The sequence below is a fragment of the Ostrea edulis genome, chromosome 10 (assembly GCF_947568905.1).
Source record: "Ostrea edulis chromosome 10, xbOstEdul1.1, whole genome shotgun sequence".
NCBI lineage: Eukaryota > Metazoa > Mollusca > Bivalvia > Ostreida > Ostreidae > Ostrea > Ostrea edulis.
In genome coordinates, this window is record NC_079173.1 from 16,153,437 (window position 1) to 16,176,491 (window position 23,055).

General features: G+C 35.0%; 2 protein-coding genes across 2 annotated transcripts in view; both read right to left on the bottom strand.

Annotated features, from left to right (window-relative positions):
• LOC130046505 (uncharacterized) overlaps positions 1 to 22,418 on the bottom strand; it is a 48,006-nt gene extending 25,588 nt beyond the window's left edge. Inside the window, exon 1 of the mRNA XM_048901024.2 lies at positions 22,365 to 22,418. The gene's annotated coding sequence lies outside the window, so the exon portion shown is untranslated. The remainder of the gene's footprint in view (positions 1 to 22,364) is intronic.
• Positions 5,529 to 22,446, bottom strand: LOC125667498 (uncharacterized). The gene is made up of 2 exons (XM_048901023.2): positions 22,369 to 22,446; positions 5,529 to 13,508 (listed from the first exon to the last, which is right to left on the bottom strand). Exons 1-2 carry the CDS (start codon positions 22,392 to 22,394, stop codon positions 11,543 to 11,545), a joined length of 1,992 nt encoding a protein of 663 aa, XP_048756980.2. The 5' UTR covers positions 22,395 to 22,446; the 3' UTR covers positions 5,529 to 11,542.
• Between the last annotated feature and the right edge of the window lie 609 nt (positions 22,447 to 23,055).

The window sequence follows — 23,055 nt, forward strand, 5'->3', positions numbered from 1 at the left end:
ACAGGGGTTTCAACAGTTTCGTTTAAAGTCTTCATTTCGTAAATTCTATTTTCTTTATAACGATTTAGTTTGCAAATACTAACTGTTTTGGGGTCAAATGCTGCCTAACGTGTTTCATACCAATCATTAGTCCGTTCTTTACACACTGATTTTGACTGTGGATTACTCCCTTTACCCGATCAAGATATATGGTTCACGGTGGGTGTGACCGGTTGACCAGGGATGCTTATTCCTCTTAGGCACTTGCTCCCTCTAATGGTATACCCAGGGGTCCGTTTTTGTCCAACTCGTAATTTTGCAATCCTTATAGGATTTATGAAATTGATCACTGTTTTTTATATTCACCTTTTCAATATCAAACAGCAATGTACATGAAAACAATAAAACATTAAAAGGATTAGTCACAAGTTAAAACACTTTAATAGCACTCTTCCAATGCAATAATCTATAAGATTGTTATACAAGATGAGTAATACAAAGGCATATTGTACAATAGATAAATGTAATTTGTGTTAACAGAGTAGAGAAGTAGTATCATTATATAATTTCTTTTTTTTTAAAAATGAAGATTACATTTTAAATTATACACAAAAAGTACATATAATCATTTTTTACCAAACATTTAGAAAAAAAATAATAACCTTGAAAATTTCTAAAGTTTGTACCCCAGAAAGAGAATTATTCCCTCGGAGCATTTACTGCCCATGTATAATGTATATATCATTAAATGATACCAGTTTCTTCATCAATCAGTGTCTTGCTGTTGCATATTTTTACACACAGACATCAAGTGGTAAGCATCTTCTTCAGGTTACTGACAAACAAGTAGATGTTAAAGGGGTTTGAACAGTTTCGTTTAAAGTCAGCATTTTCCAAATTATATGGTTGTTATAAAGATCTAGTTTGCCGATACAACCTATCATTGGGTCAAATGCTGTCTGACTTGTTTCATACCGATTGTTAGGTCGTTCTTGGCACGCTGATTTTGACTACGGATTACTCCTTATACCTGATCAATATATAGGGCTAACAGCGGATGTGAATGGTCTATGGGGGGGGGGGGGGGGTACTTACTCCTCCTAGGCTCCTGATCCCACCTCTGGTGTGTCCAGGAGTCCGTGTTTGTCCAACTATCTTTTTTCTTTTTTCATAGGAGTTATGAGATTGATAATTCTTCATTGTCTTCGCCTTTCTTCTAATAGTACACATAAACAATTTGGATTGTTGGTTAGGTTACAACAAAATAAATCAGTATGAAATACTGCTATGTCTCAAATTTGTGTGAATTACATTAAAAAACCCACAATTTTGAAAATTGGTTTTTCATCATTGTTTAACAGAACCTTTTATAGTGGCTTCTTCCCTTATATCAACACTGCGATTATTCCAAATTCTGACAGGATCGGGATAAGATATTTGCCGAATAATTCCAACCTCATCTTGGTTATGAATAATTCAAATACTATGAAGTAAAATATTCAGGAATTGTGTTTCTAACATCAAGTGCAACATTTTGTAGAAATAACATGAGATAAACGATTCGTTCATGGAAGTACTCATCTAAACGGAAAATTTAGTGACTGGTTTTATTCTTAGATGTTCATACTATACCTAGAAAGTAAGCACTGTTTAATTAATAATGATAGAGAGTTAGTATAGCATTCAAATCATTTATTTCAAACAAACGGCAGTGTCACCTAGTGGCACATTAATTTCTAGAACAGGTCAAAGCTGAATGTAAATGTCCAGACATGAATTATGAAGGACTGCTTCGAGAATCGGTGAGTCCTAACGTCCAACCCACCCCAATTGCAGCCGAGATGACCTCTTCCTCTTAAAGAGCTGGCGAGTTTTGCCATATAGTTCTGCACGTGCAGAGGTCAAGCTCTCTTTGACTTATTGATTGGAACAGTTTTTGTTGGTTTTGTGTTGAATGTTTGACTTCTATGTTCCGAGTGACCTTGTCATTTACGAAATTACCTTGTGAGACTCTTGTCTGAATGCCATTTGGCTCTTTGTGCCATAAAAAATCTATATTTGTTCAAAAAATGTTGAAATAAACAACCGTTTTCTTACATTAAGATATATGTTTTGAATGACTTTAACCATTCGAAAATGATCTTGAGAGACTTTGATCCAAATGCCCTTACTTCAATAAACATTTGTGATCAATTAAGACCGCCGAAAATAAGGTGGCAAAAAATGAAACAAACACAAACTATAATTTCAATCTTGTTTTAAAACGAGTTCGCGCTCAAAAATTGCTACTGCCCATGCGACAATAGATATTTTCAATTTGCGGTGAGTTAGCATCTGCCCATTGTACCTTGATGTAAAATGTTTCGACTGTAAGACATGGAAATATTTTTCATTTCGTGCAACGGTTAATATCAATTTCTGATTAAAGGTTTAGTTTTGACCTCGGATGGATGGAGGTAAACGATAGCGACTATATTTTTAGCTGAAATTGTTCATGGATATAAAGATATGAAGAAACGTTTGTCTTTAGACCATGTTTGGAAATAAAGTCGTTAAGGTACATGCACATCAATGAGCCCCACCGCAGTAACAGAGAGGTTTGGGAAATTTGTCCTCGATGCAAAACGATTGGTTGCCATATTTGTTCATTCGATTTACTCTACGAATGACGTCATACGATCCTTTATTGTTTGATCTCGGTGTTGCTTTCCAAGATTGCATGTCCAGGAACAGTTTCAAACAAACAGAGGTAAGTTTCCTCTTCCGGATCTGGTTCGAAAACCAAATTTCTTATGGAACATTTCTCATCGGCTTTTCGGCGCCGCAAATTTGATTTCACGAGATAAGTATCGACTATATTTAACAGATAGAGTCTGGAGCATTTCCCCCCATGCTTTGATAAATTATGGTTGATGTAAGAAACTAAAAACTGCGCTAAGTCCTCTGATGAAAGGTGAAGATAACGAACAGTGCTCAATCGCATAACTCCTACAAGCATTACAAAATAGATAGTTGGGCAAACACGGACCCTGGACACAGCAGAGGTGGGATCATGTGCCTAGGAGGAGTAAGCATCCCCTGTCGACTGGTCACACCTGCCGTGATCCCTATATCCGGATCTGATATTTGGTCATTTTTGTTAAATCGCTCGTATGAATTATAGACACAGTAATCGCCGGGTATCTCCGCCGCTTTACATGATCATCTCTCTGGAATTTCCCTAAACAGACTTATACAGCGTGGAAGTTTCTTCCCCTCATTAACAGAATCCATGCTACGCACAAAATTGCTTTCTAAAACATCGACAACAATATCATGCGCATTAAATGCAGATGTCAATCGTTGAGTATTTGTTTGTAAATTGTCGTAGATATGTGGATACTTACATTTCATATAGGGTAGAATCACAATGGCGAATAAAGATTTTTGTCTTTAATCGAGGCAGGCTATTGACAAACAAGTTGATGTCATAGAAGTTTCAACAGTGTCCTTTAAAGTCAGCATTTTTGAAACTCTAAGGTCGTTATAATGAATTAGTATGTCAATACAACCTATTATTGGGTCAAATGCTGTCTGACGCGTTTCACTTGGCACTCTGATCTTGACTACCTATTACTCTTTTTACCTGATCAAGATAATAGGTATCACGACGGCTGTGACCGGTCGACATGGATGCTTAGTCCTCCTAGGCACCTGATCCCACCTTTGGTATATACAGTGGTGTTTGCCCAACTCTTTATTTTGTATGTCAATTGGAAACAAGACACATTAAACACAATTACCTTAAAAATAAATTGAAATGAAGTGACCAAATTTCAGAAATATTGCTATTTTCTTTAGATTTCTATTAAAAAGTAGAAAAAAGTACCGATCCCGATCATATTTGATAGAAATTACTAAAATAAAAATTGTTGTTGATGAAAGGCGAAAATAGCGAACAGTGATCAATCTCATAACTTCTTTAAGCAATACAAAATAGAGTTGGACAAACACGGACCCCTGGATGTACCAGGGGTGTAATCAAGTGCCTAGGAGGAGTAAGCATCTTCTATCGACCGGTCACACCCGCCGTTAGCCCCATGTCTTGATAGAGTAAACGGAGTAATCCGTAGTCAAATTCAGTGTGTTAAGAACGGCCTAACAATCGGTATGAAACACGTCAGACAGCATTTGACCCAATGATAGGTTGTATTGGCAAACTAGATCGTTATAACGACCGTAGAATTTGCGAAACACCGACTTTGAACGAGACTGTTGACACCCCTGCACCAGTGAGTAGCCTGGCTCGATTTAATACCCGACCATATGCAGAACAAATTATTGTGTATCGAATCAGTTGAGAAATATAAACACAATCAGTTTTTAGATCGAGGCAGGCTACTGACAAACATGTTGATGTTACAGGGGGTTTCAACAGTCTTGTTAAAATTATGCATTACGCAATTCTATAGTCGTTATCACGATTTAGTTTACCAATATAATTTACATTGTATTATTGGGTCAAAATATTAACACGAATAATTTACATGAATACATATTGGGTTCTGACGCTAGGCTTGATCCAAAATAGTCATATAATGTTAATTTAAAACATTCATATTGTGTAAAATCTGTTTTCAGTGTAAACGGTCCTTGGGTCTTTGTGTCAATACATTTACAGGTGTGTGAATGTAGAAAAAGTTTGAAAACTGGTCAATGTTTGGCAGGTTTCCACACCCTAAGGCCCCAGGAGTGGAGGAGTCCCGAAGGTTCCAATTCATATCTCCCTTGACCCAAAGATGCTTCATACTAAATTTGAAAAAAAAAAATGAAATGATAGTTAACAAGCTGTTAAAATGCTTAATTGTTAATGTACAACGGATAACGGCGGTCTCTGGTCACCTGAGTTTACATGTTTTCAAAACAAATACTGCTCAAAATGTTGCAAACTTTGCACAGTGATTTTGAGTACGGCAAACGCCGTTTACCTGAACAAGATATAGAGTTCACGGTGGGTGTGACCGGTAAACAGGGGATGCTTATTCCTCCTAGGCACCTGATCCCACCTCTGGTATATCCAGGAGGTCTTTGATTGCTCAAATCCATTTTGTGTTGCGTGCAGGAGTTATGTGAGTTATCACTATTCTTTATCTTAGCCTTTCACTTGTGTAATCTCTTTAAATCCTCCAAGTACTCTTTAACTTGCAAAATATCATCTTTTAAATTGTCGATTTCTTAATTGCATATCATAGATATGCATTTGTTCATCTCCTGCAAACCAAAAAGCACGTCAGCTCCCGAAGAATCAAATTCTGCAAATCATTTTGATCACTATTTCATTCCTTGAATTGTTCAACTCTTGTAAATCATATCAATGCTTCATCTCTTGAAATTTTCATCTTTTGTAAACGATGTGATTTCATGTTTCATCTCTTGAATTCACTCATATCTTTAATCTATTTTCCCTGATAATCAGCACCTGTTGCACCTCTCAAATATTAATTATTGTAAAAGTTGATCCTGGGCGCATGCGTTGATAATTCTTATTTATTAACACAATAATGTCTCACTGCTCTTTCATTACTTTTTATTTTGTCTCAAATTGAAACACTGTACAATTCCACAATAGACACCACAAACTGAACAATTGTTTTAATCTACTACCTACATACATCTACAGTAACAGAAACGGAACAATTGTTTTAATATACTACCTACATACATCTACAGGAACAGAAACTGAACAATTCTTTTAATCTACTAACTACATACATCTACAGTAACAGAAACTGAACAATTGTTTTAATCTACTACCTACATACATCTACAGGAACAGGAATTGAACAATTGTTTTAATCTACTACCTACATACATGTACAGGAACAGAAATTGAACAATTGTTTTAATCTACTACCTACATACATGTACAGGAACAGAAACTGAACAATTGTTTTAATCTACTACCTACATACATCTACAGGAACAGAAATTGCTGTAAAAAAAAACACCGGACGTTCAAATGTCAAATCAAAAACTTCTTTGAAATGCTACGTCCCAGAAATCCAAACTTTTTTTCCACGTGTCCCTTTCTATATTCATTTCTATATTCATTTTAAAGCTGTGTTTCTAAAAATGATAACAAGCTTAGCACAACATCGCTTTGAACAGTCAATGCCATTACGTAACAGATAGTACAACTGAACTAACCTAGAACAATGTCATTACGTAACAGATTATGCAACTCAAATAACCTAGAACAATGTCATTACGTAAGAGATAATGCATTTGAAATATCCTAGAACAATGTCATTACGTAACAGATAATGCGACAGAAATAACCTAGAACAATGTCATTACGTAAGAGATAATGCGACTGAAATAACCTACAACAATGCCATTACGTAAGAGATAATGCGACTGAAATAACCTAGAACAATGTCATTACGTAAGAGATAATGCGACTGAAATATCCTAGAACAATGTCATTACGTAAGAGATAATGCGACTGAAATAACCTAGAACAATGTCATTACGTAAGAGATAATGCGACTGAAATGACCTACAACAATGCCATTACGTAACAGATAATGCATCTGAAATGTCATTACGTAACATATAATGCAACTGATATAATATAAAACTTATACGGTACCAATTTTGATGCAGCAGATGCGCAATTCGACAAATAATGTCTCTTCAGTAATGATCAACTGAAATTTTTGAAATCCTATATATAATAAACTTGTAAGAGCTATTTTAGGGAAAAACAGAATGACAAAAACTGGAGTCAATTTCGTCTAAGGATAAGAGCTATGCATGAGGGAGATAGAACCTAGATGAATTGATATTAAAACCACACGGACGTGATCTACTTCAAATGGCCCCGGTGTCTATTTTTTGTTAAACGTTTCACTAATAAAATAATCGAAAAGAAAGCTAAATGTCTTGTTAAATGACGAAAGTTCTCCTGAACTGTCAGCGACATCGGTTGTATTTTCAAACAGAAGAGCGGGATCAGTATTTCTTCCCAGAATCCTCTTCGAGATATATGTTGACAATAAGCAAAACTACGTATAATTACTAGATAATGGATGAATAAATACATTGTGAATATAATGTAACTGCTTCTCATCTTAGATCATTAAAAAAATGCTAATATGCTGAGGTTTTCTCCTTAGTTAGAGTACAAATTTATCAAATGTTGACGAACGACCAATAATGTTGATCCTATCCCCCTCTCCTCCATTTATTTGTGAACATGCGAATGACTACAACAGCAATGCTGATCATTTCTATTATTTAAATGATTGAGTCTAAATTTATAAAATGTATGAAATGTTGACAAACTACCAGTTATGTTGATCTTGACCAAATCAGTGATTTGCAATTCCTGCAGAGGTGAGGAATATGTTTCATATCAAAGACATAAAAATTTAAATCTCATAAATTCTCATTATACTCGCTCATTCCAGACATGTGGATCTTGTCATGTTTATGTGTATTGCAACAGGTTTTATGTTGCAATCACATATATGGCGAATTATATCCAATATTTAGAAACAAATTAATTTTGCAAATGTAGTGCAGGATTGGAGGTGGACGCCATTATGTTGAACTCTGACATATATGTGCGAGGGTGACTCCCGTCTCATCAAAAAGTTTACCATTTAGTTAAGATACAATTACCACGAAAATTCGCACTTTCCCATGCACAATAAAATCGAGATAAATCGAGAATTTGAATTTTCTTTTTTACAAGTTACTTAGTAACCATTTAATAATTTATTTATCAAATATTTAAAGACTCGGATTTCGTTTAGATTTAAGTAATCATTAATTCTAACTAATTCTAAAGGTCGGGTACATTATGTACGTAAGAGAGAGAGAGAGAGAGAGAGAGAGAGAGAGAGAGAGAGAGAGAGAGAGAATGACACAGCAGATGCTTGGAATGTATGATCTACAGGGGTCAATTTTCTTGTCACAAAAGCAGCTAATCTACGGTAATATCCGGTATATAAGTTTAAGAATTTATGTTACCAACAGTAGAATTACAAGTACTATGATACGTTAAGAGATGTTCTGATTTCTGTTCAGACCAATCATATTTTCAAATTGTTGACATATTTGACTCGTTATGAGCTAATTATTCGGTCGTAGAACCCATGAAAATGGTTTAAACGCGTCTAACACTCCGTGATCAACACAGTTACACATCAACACATTTCTTATCATTAAGGAGAGTGCAGATCTGCCTAAGAGCAGGTATGTAGAATCGGAGGGAGTTGGTTGATGACGAACATTTTCCGTTTATTTCTTATGCAAATAAAGATACATAAGTATACTTTTGTCCCTCCCCATTTCTGATAGTAATGGCGAACAAGAAGAATGTAAGCTTAAGGCGGGATAATCTACATTGGTGTGGAAAGCAGTGTTTTGCTTTGTTTCGCTTACCATTTTTGAACATTAAAGAGAATTATTCATACGTCAAAATCTACAAATACATAGGGTAATTTTTATTTACAAGGCATGCTGTAGAAATTAATTCTTTTTTTTTTTCAATAATGACAGTGCAAATGAATATGTTAAAGCTTAATTGTAAAAAAGCTAAATCAATTACGCTTTTCTGTGAAATCGATGTGAAATTTTACGAGATTTTTTGAATAAAACAAACAATATATATAGATATTTCGAAGGAAAAACATTAAAAATTTAAATATACTGATATGAATTTTAAAAAGACTAGTGTATAAGTATGTATTCATTAGTGATGTTCCTTTGTTAGACAAACATACATGTACATGAATACTAAACAATACAACTAAATAATGTTTTTGGAGATTTGAAATTGAAAAACAACAAATAAGGAAAATAAACTGTTTGAGAAGAAATTATTTTACGCCATATTCGACGCAATTTTTTTTTAATTTGTAAGCGTTGTAAATTTTACTTGCTTTACTCCCGATTCGATAAATGTTTAAGTATCAGCTTTTATCACAACTCCCCGTGTTAAGCTAAAATAATTTATAACAATAGAAAACATTGCGAAGAAATGTGTTGAAAAGGCCGAATTTTCACAAATCAACTCAACATACTGTTTAAGAAAAGTGAACATAAGCACTCAGCGGCGAAAGCAAGAGCTACTGTTATGTCATACATGTAGGCGGCTTGATAAACACACATTTTTGAATAACCGTTTATGATGAACGTGTTTTATGTAAAGAGGTAATGGGCGTTTTGTGCAAGAATAGCATATTTTTCATAAGATTGGATAATTCTATTTCTAATTGACTGTACTTAACTGAATTATGATTATCACACGGAACACGCCAATGGCTATTTCATGCTTCGCTCGGTCCAATGGTCACACAGAACTATGCACTCTAACTCTGGATTCCTGCCTACATGTTCAACTCGTATATTTTAAAAAGCTTTACAATTTTGGTAATGATATTTTTTTAATGCAAAGTGGAATCCTATAGTTATTGATTATAAACTTTAATACCAGTGTTGATTAATTACTTGCTTTTAATTTCAACTACTATGGAATCGTCATTGTTCGTGGGGCATTAATGTTCGTGAATTTCGTTGGTCTTACCCACGAATTTACGTGTCCTCGAACATTTATTGAAACCAAGAAGAGTTATCTTTCCTAGTGACATCGTATCGCGTCCCCACGAAGCAGCAAACTTTTGCTTACCCAAGAACATTGGTCCCCACGAATTAATAGATTTTGATTGGGTGTAGAAAATATGTTCCTTGAAACCGGGCTTTGAAACGTCATATATTTAATGAGTAAAAAAATTGTTAATCTTCATTTTTCACACTTTAACCGCATTTGTAATTGATCATAGAGTGAACATTTTCGATGTGTTTTGGTCTATAAACATATCTTCCCCCGTGAAATAACAAACGTTTTGGTAAAAATTTGCTAGATGACAATTCATAATATCTGCAAAAAAAGTAATTTGTTTCATGTGGAATGTTTTAAAAACAGTTTTCATTTTCCATTGATTCCAATAGTGAAATACATTATTTTGACCCAAACTATAAAATGATTTCTCTTTTATTGTAAAATAAATCAACTTTTATGAAACTTCATGAAAATATCTATACAGACATAAAAAATCATTTAAAAATGATAACTTTTAAAAATTGATCAGAAGGTAGGAGGCGAAACAATAATATCGTTCGCAGTTCTTATACATATTAAACTGTACCGAGCGAAGCTCGAACGGATTGCAAGCTCTTCTGCGATACAAGACTCTAAAGGTAAGATGTGTGAAGAGACATTATTTGTCGAAATGCGCATCTGGTGCATTAAAATTGGTACCGTATAAGTTTTACATTTGAAAGGGGAAAAAACAAAATCGACATGATATAGACATAATATACCCAATTTCTGTGAGCCCTATGGGCGCCACCATTTGCTTCAACAGTTATTTGAAGTTTTGAATTTGACTGCCAAAAATTCAGGACTGATGTGCAATTTGCAAATACAAACACTCAAATAGAAATGTAAAACAAGGGGTCCGTGTTTACTCAACTCTCTGTCTTGTATATCTTGTAGGACTTATGACATTGATCACTGTTCGTTATCTTCACCTTTATAGGAGTTATGATTGATTGATTGAATATTGTTTTACGTCCCTCTCGAGAATATTTCACTCATATGGAGACGTCACTACTTCCGATGAAGGGCTGCACAATTTCGGCCTATCCTCGGCGCTTATGGCTTTTGACAGGGAGGGATCTTTATCGTGGCACACCTGCTGTGACACGAGACCTCGGTTTTTTGGTCACATTCGAAGGACCGCCCCATTTAGTCGCCTTATACGACAAGCAAGGAGTACTGAGGACCTATTCTAACACGGATCACCTTAATAGGCTTATTATGACATTGATCACTGTTCATTGTCTCTATCTTTTTATATATGTATACGCTTACTTTTTTAATTTGTTGGTAAACTTCGCTTTCTTCTCTTTTGTTTTGAATTACAAACGGAGGTATTATTGGTGTTCACAGTTGTTTGGTTGGAGAGTACAACGAAGCTAAATGTGACGTCATAATGCACTGTTTACGTCAACTGGTGTTAAATTAATAGGTGGATCATGAAAGGCGAAGATAAAGAACAGTGATCAATCTCATAACTCCTATAAGCAATACAAAAAAGAGAGTTGGGCAAACACGGACCCCTAGATATACCAGAGGTGGGATCAGGTGACTCAGCATCCATATAGCTATTTTCATATTTTCCCTTTAAATATTTAGATGTTAGTAAGCGCTTAGAGCGAGGGATAATTAATAAATGGTACATATTTCCAAGCGATTAGATATTTCTATTTCGAATTCACCGTATTTAATCGAATTGTGGTTATCACTTGGGACACGTCAATTACCATTTCATGCTCGGTCAAACCATATATATATTTTAAGAATAATCTATTTTCATTCAATATGATTGATTGTTAATGGTTTTACGACGTTTTGGCATCATGTCAGGCATTTTACAGCTGTGGAAAAAATAAAGTGGCGTTTGCCTCTGAACCATCATAAATAAGTCGTTAAGATACATGTTCATGTACATCAATGAGCTCCTCCACAGTAACAGAAAGGTTTGGCAAATTTGTCCTGAACGCAAAACGATTGGTTGCCATATTTGTTCACTCGATTTACTCTACCAATGACGTCGTACGATCCTTTATTGTTTGATCTAACTGTTGCTTCAAAGCTTGCACGTCCAGGAACAGTTTCAAACATGCATAGGTAAGTTTCCTCTTCCGGGTCGGGTTCAAAAATCAATTTTCGTATGGAAAATTTCTCCTGATCTTTTCGGCGTCGTAAATTTGATTTCACAAGATAAGTGTTCACGATCTTTAACAGATGTAATCTTGAACATTTCCCCTCATGTTTAGATAAACCATGATTTATATAGGAAACTAAAAACTGCGCTAAATCCTCTGATGTTTTGTTATGTTTGTTAAGTCGTTCGTATGAATTACAGACACAGTAATCGCCGGGTATCTCTGCCTCTTTACATGATCGTCTCTCTGGAATTTCCCTAAACAGACTTATGCCACGTGGAAGTTTCTTTCGCTCATTGACCGAATCCATGCTGCGCACAAAATTGCTCTCTAAAACATCGACTAAAGTTTCATGCGCATCAAATGCAGATGTCAATCGTTGAGTATTTGTTTGTAAATTGTGGTGGATATGTGGATATTTAGATTTCATATAGGGAGGAATCACAATGGCGAATAAAGGCATACGATTCTCTGTTCGTCCTGCTAGTGTGTTTTTGATCGCCTTTTGCATTATTCCGTGATCACTCATTAATATCAATATAGAATTAGCTAACCTCCCCGATTCTTTCAACCATTTAAAAAACAACATAATATCTCTGTCGGCTAACTGTACAAGATTGTCGAATTGATGTGTAAGTTCATTTAGCCAGCTCAAAGCAAATTTTCTTTTATTACCGTACATTTCTATAAATTGTTTGTAATAATTCATTAACATTTTATGTTTAGGTGTGTTTCCAACACACAAAGCGGATCTCTGCCAAAGGTGTATATTGTAGTTTTCTAATGCAAGAAGGTCTTGATTAGTATTCGGCAGACCTAATTTATCCATTGCCAGATAGAAAGGTCTCATGTAGTGTAAACAGGGCTGTTCCTTAAAGCCTTTCCAGTATGTAAATGTCCCAATTTCTGGTAGATCTTCGGCGAAGAAAGAGGCGTAACCACAGTTAGTAAAATTTTTCCAAATGAACGGATACGGGTCTAAAATCTCCGTATACGGGGGTAACTCGTTTGAATGAGACACTTTACCTGTTAGTAAACTAATCAAATTCGGAAATGTGTTTGCTCCGACTTTCGTATACCCTTTCATAATATATCCTCCCAGATTTTGCTCCAGGTAGCGAAGTGTTAACGGAATGGTTCTTTCAGCAGCTAGCCTAGACAAAGAGTCTAGCCCAAATACGTACACATTTAAATGCTCCTTCGATTCATTAAGAAATTGTGATTGTTGCATTCGAGATTTATAATCAATGGTGTGGTGTAATTTTTTATATACTACAGTTTTCCTCTTATTCTCACACTTCACAAGAAAAAAATCAGCATTAACATACACGGAGTTTGAAAAATGCACTTCCGCTTCCGTTTCGATGTCGTAATCACCAGAACGTTTTACTATAGAGTAGGTACATGACACGTTTTTATGCCCAGACCTCAATACAGCGGTGTCGTTTACTCTCAGGAATCCATTAGAATCAATAAATACAAAATCTGACGATATCTCGCACTGAATTGGCTTGAGATGATGCAAAAATTGTGTGATAGATTTCTCGTGTGTATCCAAGTTTGGTATTTCGCATTTCTTGTCTGTGTTTTCATTGATGAAGATATAGTCCACCTCTTCGTTAAAGGTCCTGTGTATCCATAACAACATCCAAAATGAAGTGAGAAAGACTATTATGAATTTTAAGCGTCTTTTGTGCTTTACCCAACATCGTTTGATTTTCCGTACAATTGTCGAAAGTGCCATATTCCTAAAAAATAAATAACTTACTAAAATCAAGATTTATTTTCAGTAATTCAGTAGTTGATAGTAATGCTGAAAGGAGGTACAAAAACACTAGGTGCACAATAGTGGGATAAATTGCAACTGGAACTTCGAGAGCTTGAAGCACATGGGTATTCCGCATGAACCTAAAACACTCTTGTTCAAGCGTGAATATGCCCTGTGAATGTAAATTCAGTGTAATATCAAGAATTCCATGTGCAAGCTCTTACAAACTGAATTTTGATCCAGCATACGAATACCTGTTTGCCAATTGTATTTGTCAAGTCAGAGTCAACCAATTTGTCATTTTACTACCATGTTTTATTTAGATTCTTTCTATTCTTTTATCATTTCCTTTATAGCTCTTGCAGGTCTTTTATTAGGGTATTATCAATGATTATTAGCACAAACATTGTAAAGCTCATAGAAACTATATGTAATTTTGCTCTTTATAAATGAATAAATTAATGATGATAATAAAAGTACTGGTCGTATCATTATTGTGATATCTATAAACACTAAAACATTTAGTTCACAAGCTCAAGCAATCCTTTGTGATCAAGTGTTTGTCTGAAGTCCATCTGTTAGCGTTTTACAAATAGCATGCCAGCACAAAGCATAGCAGTCCATCCTCTCAGGAATTTTCAAAAGGGGAAATTATTTCTCATATTTACAACCTGCTTTCATTTCTGTGGGATTATCCAACCCTTAAAATAGAAGTACTATATGTTTTAAGTTTTTGCCCGCATTGTTCACACCTGAGTAACATTCATGAGGAAATGACTGATACAAAATAATTTGTGGAGATCTTTTTATGAAAGAGGGAAAAACAACAGCTTATTTGTGCAATCATTACATGATGTGTGTTTGCAGTTTATGGTTTATCTTAAAGAATCATAGATACATTGTATATGACTTACGTAAAATCTTCCTGTATGGAATTTCCCACAAGCAAAATGAGCTCGGGTTAGACCTTACCCCACCCACGCCAGAAAAATGGGCCTAGCATAGAATGTCATCATAGGAAGAATTAACACGGACCCATCTTTCCTCTAGGTAAAAGCGCCCCATTTTTGAAGTTTCCCCACATGATAGCACGCCTTCCTCATCTCGTCTTCTATTTACAGCTATCTAACCGTTACCTGTATATTATATTTATAGCTATCAAGCCGTTTCCGGTCCTATTACTAGAATGTATAAAACAACTAAATGTGAACTCTTCTGTGGAAATTCATTTTCTACAGGTGTCAGTTAATGCATTCAATTAAAAGTAGAAAATGAGCATACTTTTTGAAAAACAAATTTTCGATCTAAATGATCGATTTGCTTGCTAGATTAGATTGTTATGAGTTTGATCATTTTTCGTTACCTTCACCTTTCATCCATAAGTTATCCAGCATGGATGTTGCATAGCGTCTACGAGTTCAAGAAATATTATTTTGACTTTTTCAAATTTTAAAGGATATTATTAAAGGGAAACGCAACCCTAACCACATTGTTACTTCTACGAATAAAGTATTACTTACTGATATCGTAAATGACAGTCTTTAACAACAAAAATCCTTGCTTAACAATTAAATTAATATTAATCTGTAATGTATTTTAAATTACCCGCCGTTAAGAGAGCGGTCGTTTAATTTAGGACGTTACACCGTCGGTTCAGGTTTATTTCATCAACAGGTGAGGAACAGTTAAGGTTGGAGCCGTATAGATTTGATTCCGTTCAATCGAGTCGCAGACCAGGCAGACGGTACACGTTTCTTCATACAAAACTTGTCATTACGCAAATGATGGATCCACAGTTTACATAGTCCTTTCTTTTCAGATGATTTGGTTGGGTCAGAAAATTCGGGGGGAAAAGTTTTTTTGTTTTTTTTTTTGTACTTCTTTCCTTCGCATTAGTGAAATCAACTGCTTGACAGGAAGGCGCCAACCTATTTGCAATGTATTGGTAAAATCTACCACATGTATATCTTTGATGGTCTTAGAATCTCATCAAAACCGGAGCAGACGGTGTGACATTGAAATCATTGATTTTTGTGGTCTTGAATACAAAAGAACTCCACATCATGGCAGCCTCTATAGATAGCGGGAATTTCAATTTTTAACGTTTTCAAATTGGTACTGAAGCTTATCTAGACAGTATATCAACAGTATCGTATGTCAAATGTTTATCATATATTTAATCTGATAATTTATCATGTAAAAATCTTTTGGGTTGCGTTTTCCTTTAAGCTACTGAAAAAGTAGTTTATGTTATAGGGGTTTCAACCGACTTCTTTAAAGTCAGCATTTCGCAAATTACTCGTATATGGACATCATAATGATCTAGTTTGCTCATATAACTTATCATTGAGGCAACGTTTATCATACCGATTGTTAGGCCGTTCTTGGCAAACCGACTTTGACTTGGGTTACTCCGTTTATCTGATGAAGAAATAGGACACACGGCGGCGGTAACCGGTCGACAGGGGATACTTAGTCCTCCTAGGCACTTGATCCCACTTCTGGTATATCCAGGTTCCGTATTTGCCAAACTGTTTATTTTTGTATTCCTTGTGGGAGTAATGCAATTAACCACTGTTCGTTTAGAAGACAAACTAGACTACCCCAATCAATGTTTATTTCTTCTACTGAAAAGACTATTTTGAAGAGAACTTAATCAGTGATCAGTCATTAAAAATTACTTTGTAAAAACTACTCTGATTCTAAGCACAGATACTTGGAAGTGAAAATAAAGATGCTGAAGTTGCTTATTGACAATATCTACGCTTTATTTATCAACAATATTCATTTTCATTCATATGTCGATTCCATATGTCCCAGTGAACTAGAAACGACACCACAGAGTCGTCCACATCTGCTTTGTACTTAGATATTTTATTGAAAGTATACATTAACGGCAAAATAACAACTCACCTTTATGATAAACGATATGACAGGATTTCCATCATTAATTTCCCATATTTATGTAGCAATATTTCATTACTACCTATATATGGTATTTATGTATCTCAACTGATTGGTTTTGTTAGAGCTTATTTTTCGTATGATCAGTTTCTAAATCGAAGCAGGCTACTGAGAAAAAAAAAAGACAAGTTGATGTTACAGGGTTTCGAATAGTTTTGTTTAAAGCCATCATTTTTCAAAGTCTATTGTCGTTAAAGCGACCTACTTGCCATAGGGTCAAATGCTGTCTAACCTGTTCATACCAATGGTAAGGACATTCCACATCTGGTACATCTAAAGGTCCCTGTTTGCTAAATTCTTAATTTTGTATTCGTTATAGGAGTTATGGGATCATATATATGATCACTGATCGTTATCTTCACCTTTTCATTAAAAGCATGTGGGTATTTTTAAGGAAGTAATTGAAGGCATGTCAAGCTCAAACACTGCAGGTATGGATGGAATTTCTGTACAATTACTTCAAATGAGCACTGATGTTGTCGCCGATATTTTGTTTTCCATCATGAACTCTACAGGAGAGTGACGTTGTAGATGAATGGAAGTCAGCTAGATTAACCCCGCTTTTCAAATCTAGGGATAGTTTCCATATCAATTAAACGTTTGTATCTCTTTTACCTATCATAAGCAAAATGATGGAAGACACGTTTGACGAGTATTTTAATGTAATATAACCTTTAAACAGAGCATCAATCAGCTTTCAGAATGAAACATTCTCGTGAAACTGTTTTATACAAGGTGAAGATAACGAACAGTGATCAATCTCATAACTCCTACAAGCAATACAAAATAGATAGTTGGGCAAACACGGACCCCTGGACACACCAGAGGTGGGATCAGGTGCCTAGGAGCCCCATATCCTGATACGGTAAACGGAGTTATCCGCAGTCAAATCAGTGTGTCAAGAACGGCTTAACAATCGGTATGAAACACGTCAGACAGCATTTGACCCAATGCGAGGTTGTATTGACGAACTAGATCGTTATAACGACCATAGAATTTGCGAAATGCTGACTTCAATCGAGACTGTTGAAATCCCTGTACCATCAACTTGTTTATATAATGTTATTGACAAATGGATTGAAAACATTGATAAAGGGAAATTTACGGGTGTACTTTTTATAGATCAATGCAAAGCATTTGAAACTGTTCAAAATGAAATATTGATGCACCGACTTTTATCTTTTGGTATTTGTGAAAATATTTCAATGGTTTCATTTTTATTGACACGTAAGATCACAATGTGTCGAACGGAAACGGGCAACCTCAAACAAAAAATATATTACCATCGGGGTCCTTCAGGGTTCTATATTGGGTCCTCTGTTTTTTATTCTACTTGTAAAGGACTACCCAACATATTTCAAGCACTCTACAGTCGATATCTAATCAGATGATACCACTCAAGATGTTTCTGATGAATCTTTAGATGTGATAGAAAGAAAGTTAAAGAACGACCTTTACATCCTATGAAAATAGATTCCTAAAAACAAATTGATAATAATTGAAAATAATAAGAAGAAAATCGAAATGTAGTAGCTGTTGTACAAATGTTGGTGGGATTTTCGTAGAAAATGTTAAATGTGCCAAACGTTAAAGGTCAAGTACGGTGATTTTCCTAAAACTGTCTGTCGTACACTATGGATTCATTTCCATGGCAATTTTGATAAAAATCACCTGGTGTGAATTACACGGCGCTATCAAACTTTTACCTGAGCGATCGATAAATGTGTTGTGACGTGAGTTATCGCTCGTAGCTTATGACGTCATCTGAGACAACTATCGACTGCATCGATAGGGTGTTATAGTGTTTACATAGAAAAGTCCTGTATTTATGGTACAATGCGCTGCTTTGAACTGCAATGTGAAATCTGGACAGGGATTAAGTATATTTCTTTTCCCAAAAGATACTAAATTTCGAAGAATTTGGATACTGAAACTGAAAAGAGACACTGAGATTTGTGACAAGCCACGAGAATCAGTGAGTGACACTTTAATATTAACGAGGATCAGGTTTCCATCAACCCTGACGCATCATCCTGTTTGACTCCAAACAAAGTGCAAAGTGATGATTAACTGGGCATCCTACAAAACAAGTGGAGGGATGTAATTTAATTATATAAAAAGTTCAACCCCAAAAAAAGGGGGGGGGGGTGCACGCAATCCAACCCTCTCTACATCCACCACTGAATGCTTTAATGCGACATTGTATTCAATGGGTTTGCGATTGCACATAAAAATTAATGTCACCCATTACCTAGTTCGAATTGATTTTATTTCTTTTATTAAATGAAATATCTTTCGAATATTGTCGTACTCATACTATATTTATAAGGGACTCATCGTCATCATTTCATTTCTTCACTATATATATATATTGAAAAAATAAAATATAGCAAAAATGGAAATGAATTTAATTTTAAAAACCCATTTTGATAAAACCTTATTTATTGCGAGGTCAGTCCGATTTCCAAAGCTTATTTTTTCAAGTTCATTATGAAACCAAGTACAAGTTTTTCCTTTTCCTAATATGCTACATTCCTAATGTGCTACATATATATCATGGATCATTAAGGCAAAATTTCACACCTTAAAATGCTACAATTCGTTAAATTTGTGCCGTAATATATCAATTTCGCATTTGACGTTTGTTGTGAAGAAATTACATGTACTAATAGGCCTAATTTACATTTTATGATATTGTATCTACATGAAGATTTTTTTTTTAAAAAGGGGGGGGGGGTTACAAATAACATTGTGCACAATAAGTGGTATTTTTCAGTTAAGTATATATCTAGCTAAACACATTATAATTTGAATCTGATCAATCTCATACAAATAAATCCCATAATAAAAAAATATAAACGTGAGAGTCAATCTAGTTAAATACGCTCACAATCGCTACAATAGAGTATACGGCGAGTATCTATGAAGTCTGATTTTGATTAGCCTCGATTGTGTAAAATACAAAGGTTATCTTTTGATAGAACATTTTTTTTCCAATATTGTTCCCAATTTTCTATGGACTGGCCCGGTAAATACTTTCTAAATGAGATTCCAATGAGATATTTGTCGAACATATAAATGTATATATCATATAAATATTACTATCTGATGGTTTCGAAACGGGTGTAGGTACAAACATTATAAAGGTTGAATCCCTAAACTCAAGTGTATCTACGGTATTTCATCGTCACTATCCACGGTGTTGCTAAAACTGACAATTTCTTACAGAAATTAAAACGATGATATACAGGCGTAAACAACTACAATTGTCTCAGATGATGTCATAAGAAAGGGTGACAATCCCTTCATTCGTTTCTGTAAACAACGATTTTGGAATAGGTATTTTGCGCATTTACCTGGATTTTAAAAAAAATAAACACATCAATAAACTTTTCAAAACGGGTTTTAATGAATTATAAACTTTATTTTCAAATCTATTTTTATTACACTTGACCTTCAAGGTGCTTACATCGATAAATGTCTTCCATGGTTTTATCACCCAGACACCTTGGGTAAATAAGTTAGTCAGAAACTAGACGTTTTGGGGAGAATGAGAATTATAATGTCAAAGGAAGCCCCACTGAAAATTTACAATACCATATTTCCCCTCATTTCCTTTATAGTTGTACCGTATGACATAATGCCAAGAACAAAACAGACATTGATGGGCTTTCTAGATTCCAGACGAGAGCCGCAATAACTATTTTACATATCAAAGAACCTCATTCAGTGTCAACTTCTTGCATGCTAACAAATTTAAAATTGATGGTTTTGACTAATTTACATATCGAAAAATTATGCCTGTGTTTAAAGTTTTACATCGTATGACACCAGAATATTTGAATGAGGTAGATACAAGAAATACAAGAGAGAGAGAGAGAGAGAGAGAGAGAGAGAGAGAGAGAGAGAGAGAGCTTATGTTTATCTTGAGTCAAAAGAGCAAAAACAAATACTATATTTTTAAAGATCTTTTATCATTTCAGTAGCAATTTCATGGAACATGATGATAGCGAATAGTGATCAATGTTATAACCCGTATAAGGAATACATATTAGGGAGTTCGGCAAACACAAGCTCCTGAATATACGTGAGTTGGGATCAGGTGCCTTTATATTACCAGATATTATCAGAAAATACACACCTTGGACACATTTTACATAATCTCACACTTCACTTTGGCTCTCAATAATACTTAGGTTACATACTCTCTCTCTCTCTCTCTCTCTCTCTCTCTCTCTCTCTCTCTCTCTCTCTCATATATATATATATATATATATATATATATATTGTAAACTATTTTGTATAATTGATTGTGCAATTCTGTATGAATAATAGATATTATCGTTTTATTATTATTAGATTTTCGTAAAAATGCAAAAGTAAAGATTATTATGCATGTGTACAAAACTTTTGTGATAAAAATATGTTTTATCAATGGTAAAATCTGTACAAAATGTTTTGTTGATTCCTATTTTATACTTTCCTGAGTATCATCTGTCCCTAAATAAGTGTAAGCAGTTTTTTTTATCGGAGGGGAGTGTTTTTCTATTGTATTCCATTATTGTTAATGACTATATACATATGTCATAGATTTTTCTATTGTAGCCCATTATTGTTTTAAAATGACTATGTACATATGTCATATATTTTTCTATCGTAGCCCATTACAATACTGTTAATGACTATATACATATGTCATGGATATCTCTATTGTAGCCCATTATTGTTAATGAATACATATGTATACATATGTAGTGGATCTTTCAGAGCAATATATACATGTATAAATAACACATAAATTAGACATAAATTTGCTGCAAATGAACATAAATTGCCGTATTAAAGGTTTTTTTTTCCAGATATCAATTCTTTAAACGAAACTTATTATGACAAACATTATATGTTGTATTACCTATGGAATGATGTACATCCCTTGGCACACAAAACATCGTTTACCTGATTTTCAAAAAAGAGTAGGCTCACTGGGGGGGGGGGGGGGGGGGGCGTCAGGGAAACTCAAACACTCATACACAAACATATTATAATTAGTTAACCGCCGTAAAATGGCTGAACTATTGCCAAAATGGCGTAAACCATAATCAATCAATAGCATGGAGCGCTATATGTTGGGGGGGGGGGGGGGGGAGGGAGGGGGTGTCAGGGAAACTCAAACACTCATACACAAACATATTATAATTAGTTAACCGCCGTAAAATGGCTGAACTATTGCCAAAATGGCGTAAACCATAATCAATCAATAGCATGGAGCGCTATATGTTGGGGGGGGGGGGGGGAGGGAGGGGGTGTCAGGGAAACTCAAACACTCATACACAAACATATTATAATTAGTTAACCGCCGTAAAATGGCTGAACTATTGCCAAAATGGCGTAAACCATAATCAATCAATAGCATGGAGCGCTATATGTGGGGGGGGGGGGGGGGGGGGGGGGCGTCAGGGAAACTCAAACACTCATACACAAACATATTATAATTAGTTAACCGCCGTAAAATGGCTGAAATATTGCCAAAATGGCGTAAACCATAATCAATCAATAGCATGGAGCGCTATATGCGTTAAAATAGATACAATCCAGGAACAATGGGGTCTATCCCAGGACGATTTGTCCGCTAAGAGGGGAAACTCTATACCGCTTTTGTACACTGGGGTCTCTCGAGTATCAGATTGAAACCTGGATAGGCGTTGACACGATAAAACACAAAGGCATTTATTTCTACCGTACTGAGCACTATGCATTGATAAAAATTTGTTACACTTCTTCTAAAGCTGGGGACATTTCTAGATAAGTGAAAAAAAGAATTAAAATGGAACTTAAAAATAACAATGCAAACTTACAAATAAAAATAACTTACGTACGAACGAGAAGACTTCACAAGGCACATGCGATCACAAAGCTCGTTTTGATTAGTGCATTGTCGATATGCATAAAGCTGTTTCCTGTTGATAATGTGTTGTAACAAGAACAGCTCTCGTAATCTTTCGTGGTATGCAGGATATGATTTTTTTTATACATTATCAACTAAAGATACCCATGGGCCATATCGCTCACCTTAGTTTCAGCATGTTTTCATTGTACATGTACATTGTAAAAATGAAATCCAAATTATTCTTCTCTTGTTCCTCCATCTTGTACATAGGTGTAAACTGCGAAAGGATACTTGCATATTTATTTAATAAAGATGGTACTCAAGGAGGGAGACCTCGAAAGAATAGATTCAGGTTGTTTTATGTATTCCTACGCAATACTTTTAACCTTTACGGTATTTCCTCTCTTGGTCTATATGGCATGGTGCAAGAAATTCTGAGTCTACACTGTATAAGTATGCTCGCATGTCAATTCAACAAATCAAACCCTCTGGTAACGTTTGAAAAGACTTTTTAAGGATCAGCTTTCCATCAATTCTGGCGTAGCATCTTCACTAATTGAGGAAGCTTGCATATTCATTTATCATATCGAAACTTTGTGGTTTTTCAGATTGTTCTAAAAAAAATTCTCCCCATTGCAACGCGGAAGTGGACATAGAAATATCGGTGTCCGTGCGT